Source organism: Zootoca vivipara, chromosome 6, assembly GCF_963506605.1.
Source record: "Zootoca vivipara chromosome 6, rZooViv1.1, whole genome shotgun sequence".
In the NCBI taxonomy this organism is placed as follows: Eukaryota; Metazoa; Chordata; class Lepidosauria; order Squamata; family Lacertidae; genus Zootoca; species Zootoca vivipara.
The window spans coordinates 80,136,122-80,144,889 of record NC_083281.1 but is presented as its reverse complement, the minus strand read 5'-3'; the positions used below and the strand labels follow the sequence as shown (position 1 = coordinate 80,144,889).

Genomic DNA, 8,768 nt, shown 5'->3' with positions numbered 1-8,768 from the left:
TTATTCAATACCAGCCCTACTTTTAGTTAGATCCATTGGTGTTAATGGACACGACTACCTTACGTCTATTAATTTTAGTGGGTCTACTCTGAGCAGGAGGTAGGGTTGCCAGACTCAATAGAGGACAGGACCTCTGTGCCTTTAATTGCCCTGCTCTCTCTTTTGAGTCTGGAAACCTTAAAGAGAAACCAGCAGACCCTTTGCTTGGAAATTAAACAAAGGGTCTGCTGGTTTCTCTTTAAGGTTTCCAGACTCAAAAGAGAGAGCAGGGCAATTAAAGGCACAGAGGTCCTGTCCTCTATTGAGTCTGGCAACCCTAGCAGGAGGGCTTTGCTGGCTACAACCTGAAGTCCTTTATTCTGTTCCTTTTCTTAATTCTTGCATTTAAGGGTGTCGGGGGCGTCATTGCCTTTTTAAAGCAAAGCTCTATTTTCACAGATTAGAAAGCAAGACTGTGATTCAAAAACAGTGCACTCTCTGCCATCTAGAAAACCCTGACTTAAAAAAAAACCAGTGGTAACATAACCATACAGTACTATAAAATATAAGCGAAACCAAGGTATCTCAAAAGCTGGTTGAAACGTCTTTCCCAAATGTTGCCAACAACATTTTGCCCAATTCAGACCCAGTTTCAGAACCAGCCAACAAACCCGAATCCAATATTCTAGCACACAAAACATTTACAATAGTTACCCTTTCACAAATATATAACGCACACATAACACAATTTAGTGCAGTTGACGCTACCGTCAAGAGCTGAAAATTTGCTTTGCGCAAAACTAAACGGACAAGGTCTTGAGACGCTGGGGAGGAAAGAGAAACATTCAGGGTTCCCTCAGAAGAAGATCCATTTAAATTAGCAGATGTAACTAAAGGCCATTCATTTCAAGGGGTTTACTCTCAGCAAAATTGGTTGGATCAAACTCTCAGGTGTATGTTGTAAAACCTGTTTGTAGAGCCTGAGTCCCTTGGTAGCTGGTAGTCAGAGAGTTGTAGCCCAACAGGATCTACAGGCCCTCAGGCGCCTCATCCCTGTTGCAAAAGGGTGGGTGAAACACACACTTTCCCTAATGCTAAGGCAGCCACGAAACCCCAACAGAACTCCATTCATTTAGGGAGCATGGGGTCTCTCTCTCTATCCCCTTCCATCAACCTTTTGTGTCACAGACAAGGACTGGCTGAGGGCATCTCAAGATCTCTGCAGAAGTGCTTGGATAAGGCAGGAGGCATGGGATGGCGATGCTGCTAAAGAACGTGCATGTAAACCTCAGCGGCTTAGTCTACACACATGCAGAGGCACGAGGTGGTATAGTCTTGATGTGGCAGAAATCTGGCTGTTCCACTTCAAAGCGGAGGGTTCACCATTTCTGAATGATCAATCCTTTTTATAAAAAAAATTTGACACCAGATCACGAGACCATCAGGCAGAAAAGCAACATGTGTGACAGGTCAACCCTACAACCATGGCAGGTCAGATTCCAGTTTACATGATGGTATTCCCCCCCCCTCTTTTATCTGAAGGGCTGTCAGAATGGGCAACCCTTTAGCAGTAACCTTATAGAGCTATTCCACCACCTTGTACCATTGCAAGCGGTAGACCCAAGCTTAAGTCCAAAAAAAGAAAATAGATAGATTTTACCATCCCCTTTTAACTATCTTCATAAAAACAAGGAATATATATTTAGAAGTGTACATCCATGAGAAAGCTTCAAACGAACAAACAACATCAGAGTGTGCTGAAGGCACACAAAAAGAGGAAATGTGCTAGTAACATCTCCTGGTCTTCTGATTGGAAACTCCCGTAATACCCCGCCTGGACATTTCTCACATGACGGCCGCCCACTCCAGCATCATTCTAGCCTAGAGGCACTCAGGGCCCCATCCTGAGCAGCTGTCGTGACCTCCAAATGCCAAGGACATCATTCCTGGCTTCATCCCTGGCTACTGATCATGCTGGCTGGGGCTGATGGGAGTCCTTCATGTCTTGAAGGCACTCCATTGGCTACCCTGGTCCAAAAAGGCAACAGCCAAGCCAGCCTGCATTCCCTGAGGGCAGCTGTGACTCCTGGCCTATCTCTTCTGACTGGGTCATTTAATAGGTGCTTGGCGACTGCTCCTTGTTGGGTTTTTAAAGACACAGAAAACACACACATTGCTGGGCCTGCAGACTTGCTTATACCATAGAAGTGTTTGCAAAGCTCACCGCTCAGGCGATGCCTCCATGTGTGGCTGAGCAAACTGGAAACCCCATGGAAATGAAAGCCCCAGCTAACTACAGCCTACAGGTCCTTGTTCTTGGCAGAAATCCACAGACCAGGGCCCAAAAGAGCGGCAAAGGGGGAAGCTGCCACCCACCAGCACATTCGCATAAGACTTTCCAAATCCCTCACTGCCATATAAAAAAGATACACCCAAAGTTTGGGTGGCTTATTTGAGATTCAACCATCACGGCAAAAATGGCTGCTTGTCTGGAAACCGTAGAAATCCCAAAACGTACTGGTTTTGTTTTGCCTTTTTAAAGAATCCCAATACATTTCCCATGTGACAGTGAAGTTTTAACCTTCAGATTTTGCACAGCTCAGAGGAATCATCTCTTGTGCAAGCCCAGCTGAAACCCAAAAGGTATGCACACAGGTGCTTTTGGCGCACAGTCCTTGTGATTTCACCAGGAATGGTTTAAGGAGGCGTCTGACGTTCCCAGTTACTCAACCAACAGGTGACAACTGCCTGCATGTCCCAGTCCAACCAATTTCCAACTTCGTCTTTCATACAGAGGCCGCCTTTGTCTTAATGTTGCTGATCACATCTAGAATTGATCTATGAACACTCATCTTGACAACTTTCTGCAATTCAAAACCTGTCTCCCTCCTTCCAAAAAAACCCCCAACAAGACCTACTTATTTTTGATCACCATCAGGGAGGTGTAATAAAGTTCCTACAAACACATTTAAACAAAGATGGTGGGGAAATATCCCGGGGTGGGGGTAGGAATCCCTGCTCTAAGCAGCCATGAAACCACATTTCTTGTGAGCTGGAAAAGAAAAGAAAAAAGTGGGGGGTGGGGGGAAGAGTGGCAACCAAGAACGGATTGATACTCTTTACATTGCCAGAAATAAGTGCACAGAACTGAAGATTTGAAAAACGTAAGAGAAAACGTTTTAGCGCCCCTTTAACCAACATTTGCCCGACCCACACAGTGGCCAATAAAGAGAATCTGGGGATTTGCTGATAACCGGGAACAAAAGTCCAAGAAAACATCATTCATTTTTAATAAGGCTTTTGCAAAAAAAACCCCTTCTTTCTAGGAAACACGTTGTGCGGAAAACACATTGCACATCAACGAACAAACATCGGACATTTCTAACATGCCCCGACAAAAAGTATCTCTGCTTGTTTCTCACCTCAAGCCCTCCTGACAGACAGAAAAACAACGACATGATATCTGGTCATCAGCAGAACAGACTGATATGAGGTACATCGCTGTATTTAAAAAAGTTATTATATATATATATATATATTTATATAATATTATATTATATTGGTCTACTCCCCAGAGCTACAGGCTTAAAAACATGTTTCTGTACAGAAGGGATTCCACCTCCCATGATCCTCTGCTAGTGCCAACACTCAAAACTCCTCTTCTTCGTCTATAGCAAAGTTGTTCTGCTTTTTCCGGACGTTCCAGTGCAAACATTCGGCCAGGCTATCGAACCAGTCACTTACGGGGTCTTGGAAACAGATTGAAGGGAGGGGGTAACAGGAGGTAGTAATGCTGATGCTGTAAGAGACAGAAATGTTATTAGGGTTGGCCTTCAGTTCAGGACAGGCTCAACGGAGGATAAAAGCTTATTTATTCCACTTGTGAATCGCTTCCTCGATGGGGCTGAATGACGGACACCAACCCTAAAGCAGCACAGGGTTGTATCCAACACGAACCCTGCTCAAAGTAGACCCACTGAAGTGAGTGGACACAAGTCAGTGTCATCCTAGACAGAGAATGCCTTGGTAATTCTGCTAGGCATCCCCGGCCTTTGCAGGTACTAAGAAGAAAGCCTGCTGCCAAGGCAATTTGACTGCACTAAAGCAGGTGGAAGCTGTGCCTACCCCAGACATTGCTCAACTACAGATCCCATCATCCCTGACCATTGGCTATGCTGGCTGGGGTTGTTGGGAGTCCAACATCAGGAGGGACCACAGTCCCCCCCCCCCACCTCTGCAATAAAGCAGGATTGGCTGTTGGGCACTAGCTTTTCTAGATAAAGCAGATATTGTCTTCCTTTAGGAATGTTTTCTTTTGAAATGTTTAAGGCTTCTTCTTCTTCTTCTTCTTCTTCTTCTTCTTCTTCTTCTTCTTCTTCTTCTTCTTCTTCTTCTTCTTCTTCTTCTTCTTCTTCTTCTTCTTCTTCTTCTTCTTGTTAACTTTGGGGTGTTAAAATGTGCATTTTGTAGCTGACCTCCTTTTGTAAAGTTTTCTTTGAGAAATATAAAGTATATATTCAAAGAAACATAATTAACAGGAATCTAAAATACCATCTTAGTTTCCCGTTAATGATGTTGCTTTGAATGTAGACTTTATATTTGACTTTCTTCAGTAATGTTCTATTGCGGACTGCTCTATTGGATGCTTGAATGAGATTTCCCACCCCCCCTTAAAAATATGAAGTGTTATAGAAATTAAATGAAGAATGAGAAAGAGAATGTTTGCTGAAGCCATGTCCACACCGTTTAAGGCACTCTCACAGCACTTTAACAGTCAGGGCTTCCCCCTTATGCCAAAGAATCCCAAGAACTTAATAAACTAATTAAGGGTGAAGATTTCACAGAGCTACAGTTCCCAGTACAATAGCAAACTCCAGTTCCAAGGATTCTCCACGACTGCTAAAGTGGTATAGGTAAAGGTAAAGGGACCCCTGACCGTTAGGTCCAGTCACAGACGACTCTGTGGTTGCGGTGCTCATCTCGCTTCACTGGTCAGTGTACAGCTTCCGGGTCATGTAGCCAGCATGACAAAGCCGCTTCTGATGAACCAGAGCAGCACACGGAAACACGGTTTACCTTCCCGCCGGAGTGGTACCTATTTATCTACTTGCACTTTGACGTGCTTTCGAACTGCTAGGTTGGCAGGAGCTCGGTATAAGAGTGCTTTAAATGCATGGTGTGGATGTGACTCAAGTCAGGCGTTCCTGCTCTTCCTCATATATTTAGCGACAGAAGAGAGCACCAAGTGGCACAGATAACTCAGAAGGGTATCCTCACCTGTCCCCGTGGCAGATCTCCTGCCTCTTCCGCCCATCGAAGGAAACCCACGCTGTATTCCTGGCTTCGGGAGACAGCATGATCTGAGGAGAAGGGAAAGCACATTGATTTCCGGGATCTAATTTTTTTTTAGCTTGCTGTCTGCTGGATCAGGCCACTAGGCCTGTTCTCACAGGGGCCAGAGAGATTGCCCATGAGAAGCCGGCCAGCACGATCTGGGTGGAACAGCAACTCTCCCCACTTGCAATTGCCAGCAACTGGCACCTCCAAAAGGGGAAGGCAACCTGTCTTTTCCATGCAGCCTTTCAAACAAAGCAACAAACCGCTTCAGCAGAATCTGACCTTTCAGTAGGGTTTAAACATGTTTTGGCACATTGCTTAAGAAAGCAATAACCTCTCTGGCTGCCAGGAGGGAAGGCGGGTGTGATAGAGCTGGATTTTATACTGATGTTTTGTTTGGTTACATAACAAGCAGCTTAAGGCTTGTTTGTTTGATGGGCAGGAAAGCTTTCTAATTCATTAATTGTTAGGCATTTTTATCCCTCCCGCTTTTCAGTCTAAGAGACACGACACAAAAGGAACAAAGGACTGGGAGGGAGAAGGGGGAAAAAAAAGGCAAGCTCAGGTGGCAATTCTCAAGGGCAGAGATCTCGCAGCGACTAGCAGAATTTGGAGAGGGAAAGGAAACTGATTAAGAACCCACCTTCAGTTCCACCCCAGCAGGAACGACGATGGGTCGGAAAGAGAGTGAGTGTGGGCAGATTGGGGTGATCATGATGGCAGGGACATTCGGGTGGATCATTGAAGCGCCTGCAGCAGCTGCGTATGCCGTGCTGCCCGTGGGTGTGGAGACGATGACACCTGAGAGGAAAGAGTTGCAATTATAGCCTCGCCTGTTCTTTATAGGCTTAGGACTGGAAACATCCCTTTCAACAGGACTGTGCAACCTACTCATTTAAAATATTGTTAGGACACTCACCCATTCAAAGCAGTTGGAAACAACAGTCTATTAAGAGAGCAGGGGAGTGGGGCAGAGGCAGTTCAACCACCCAGCTAATGGACATTGTGCCTGCAAGGCCTTGGGGCCTTCTGAGAAGCCTGTCATGTAGGAATTTGATGCAGGTGCAATAGAAGGGAAGGGAAAGGAAGAGGACCTTGCAAACCCACCTTACCTACCATGGGGCAGGCAGATCATAAAAGTACAGGCAGGATAATCATAAGGGTGCAGCCGGTCCAATAAACCGCTTGGGGGCAAACCATTTAAGGACCTAAACAGAGCTCAGCTATGAATGCTCTTAATGGGTACAGGAAGGTGCCTTAGCATAGGAAGTGCCCTTATCCTGAGACAGACTCCATCTAGCTCAGGACTGCCAACACTGACTGGCAGCAGCTCCGGAGGGGTTTCAGTCCCATCTCGAGATGCCAGGCATGCAAATAAAATGCTCTCCAGCCCCCAAAGGAGGCAGGGGACAGGGAGGCCGCTCTGCTTTCTGGCAAACAAAAAACGTGCCTACCATCTCCTTGGACTGTGGTGATAAGGTGCCCATCTAGAAAGACGTCCACGTTGGAAAGGTATGAGGAAGGGCCCCGATCCACCACAACTTCATTCAGGACCTGCCGACAGGAAATGCAGATGATGGAATGAAACAATTGCAAAAGAGGTTAAATATTTGATGACGCTGACTAGAACTCTGAACCAGAGTCATTCTGTTTTAAGATCTACTGTATTGTGTTTGTGTGGAAGTTGTAAAATCTGTTGTGTTTCTACAGGGTTTATGAGGCTCTGACTTTATGATTTTATGACCGATTTTTCGCATGCAGAGAGAAAGCCTTAAATGTTGGCCAGCGTCATTTGGAGTTGTAATCCAAAAAGTCTGGTGGACTATTCCCCCCCCCCTTTCACTTTCCAAAAGTGCTTGGTTTTTTAAAATAAAAAAACCCCAAAATTAAAAATAAATAATAGCAACCAGCCCTATACTTCTCTTTAATCCTCTGAAAACTGGTGGTTCTAAGATCAGTGTGGGACTGTTTTCAAAAGGGCTTTCAAACAGCTCCACACTGCTCTATACATTTCTAGTTTTCCAACGTTCAAAGAGCAATGCTAGAAGAGAGAAACGGTTCCCATGGAATTTACATTTATATCCCCTTTCCTTCAAAGAACTCAAGTTGCCCTCCTCCCCATTCCATCCTCACAACAACCCTCTGAGATAGGTTAGATGCGGAGACTGAGTGAACTGGCCCTGAGGTCACACCCAGTTAGCTTCATGGCTGTGTAGGGATTTGAACCCTGGTTTCCCAGGTCATAGTCCAACACTCTAACCACTATGGTACGTTGGCTTTCTATATCTACACAGACACTTCAAGATGCTTCACGGGAAGGGATTCTTAAGTTTAATATATTATTACATAACCATTATAAATATAATCATCAATATTATATTGTCATGATCATGATTATATTACCAGGGGCTTCCTGGTTGGCACTGACCCGTCACAGGGCCTTTTCAGTGGTGGCTCCTGGTTGTGGAATGAGCTCCGCAGCGAGCTGTGCCTGTCTCCATCATTATTAACTTTCAGGAGGAAAACCTTCCTCTCCAGTGAGGCATTGGGTGGCTGAAGCATACCATTCCTGGATCCAGAACACTGGATGGAATAATGCTTCTGACTGTAACTGTTTTTGGAATGTTTTTTACCGTCATTGCCTTTATAACGCTTAACTGTTTCAGAATGCTATTGCTATTGCTTTGTTTTTTTAAACAATGGATCTGTTTGACACCCTGGGCTCCTTTGGGGGGAAGGGATGGGACATAAATTCAGCAACTCACTAAGATTAACCTCATCATCGTTGTTGTTGCTGCTGCTGCTACTGGAAGAAAAGCAAACCTCGCCCACCGAATGCACGCACCTGATATTGAATGGCTTGCTTGAACAGTTCCTTCTCTAGGCTCGGAGAAATCAGCCCATTCTCTTCGATCCCGTTTTGAATCATTGCCTTCTTCTCCTTGTGCTCCTTGAGCACTTTCACTTTGAGCCTGCTCCGGAGAACAAGGGCTGCATTGCCTGTGGTGGGTGGAGGGTGAAAAACCACACATTTCTAAGTAAAAGGACATTAAAAAGACCTGCCTACATGGGATCAATTTAGGAGATACAGTAAACATTGTCCCTACAAACCCCAGAGACTTATCTGTATAATAAAAATATATTTGCTACAATAAACATATAAAGGCCAAAGGGCTGTGAAGCCCAGAAAATCCAGGGGAAAGCTGCAGATGGCCCCAGGTTCAATCCCTGACATCAAGCTCAGTATTGTCTACAGCAGGGGTGGGGAATCTCAGGCCTCTCTATCTGGCCTCTCTATCTGGCCCTTGGGACTCTCCCCAGGCCAGGAAAGGAGGCTAGAGTAAGGTTACCAGACCCGGATTTACAAATCAGTCCCCATAGAAAATCCATTGAAGTTTTAAAGTGTCCCCAGATTCATTAGGGGGGGGGGGAAATGGTAACCTTAGGCTAGA

The 8,768-nt window shown here is 45.2% G+C and overlaps 1 protein-coding gene across 7 annotated transcripts in view; it reads right to left on the bottom strand.

Annotated features, from left to right (window-relative positions):
* Window positions 1-214: 214 nt before the first annotated feature.
* NADK (NAD kinase) overlaps window positions 215-8,768 on the bottom strand; it is a 45,771-nt gene continuing 37,217 nt past the window's right edge. For 5 of the 7 annotated variants that reach the window (XM_060276188.1, XM_035117958.2, XM_035117960.2 and 2 more), the window contains 5 exons: window positions 8,162-8,316; window positions 6,771-6,870; window positions 5,960-6,117; window positions 5,257-5,339; window positions 215-3,778 (listed from right to left, as the gene is read on the bottom strand). In XM_060276188.1, coding sequence (XP_060132171.1) covers window positions 3,628-3,778; window positions 5,257-5,339; window positions 5,960-6,117; window positions 6,771-6,870; window positions 8,162-8,316 — 647 coding nt within the window. In that variant the 3' untranslated portion in view covers window positions 215-3,627. The remainder of the gene's footprint in view (window positions 3,779-5,256; window positions 5,340-5,959; window positions 6,118-6,770; window positions 6,871-8,161; window positions 8,317-8,768) is intronic. The other 2 variants (XM_035117959.2, XM_035117963.2) reach the window with 1 other exon arrangement.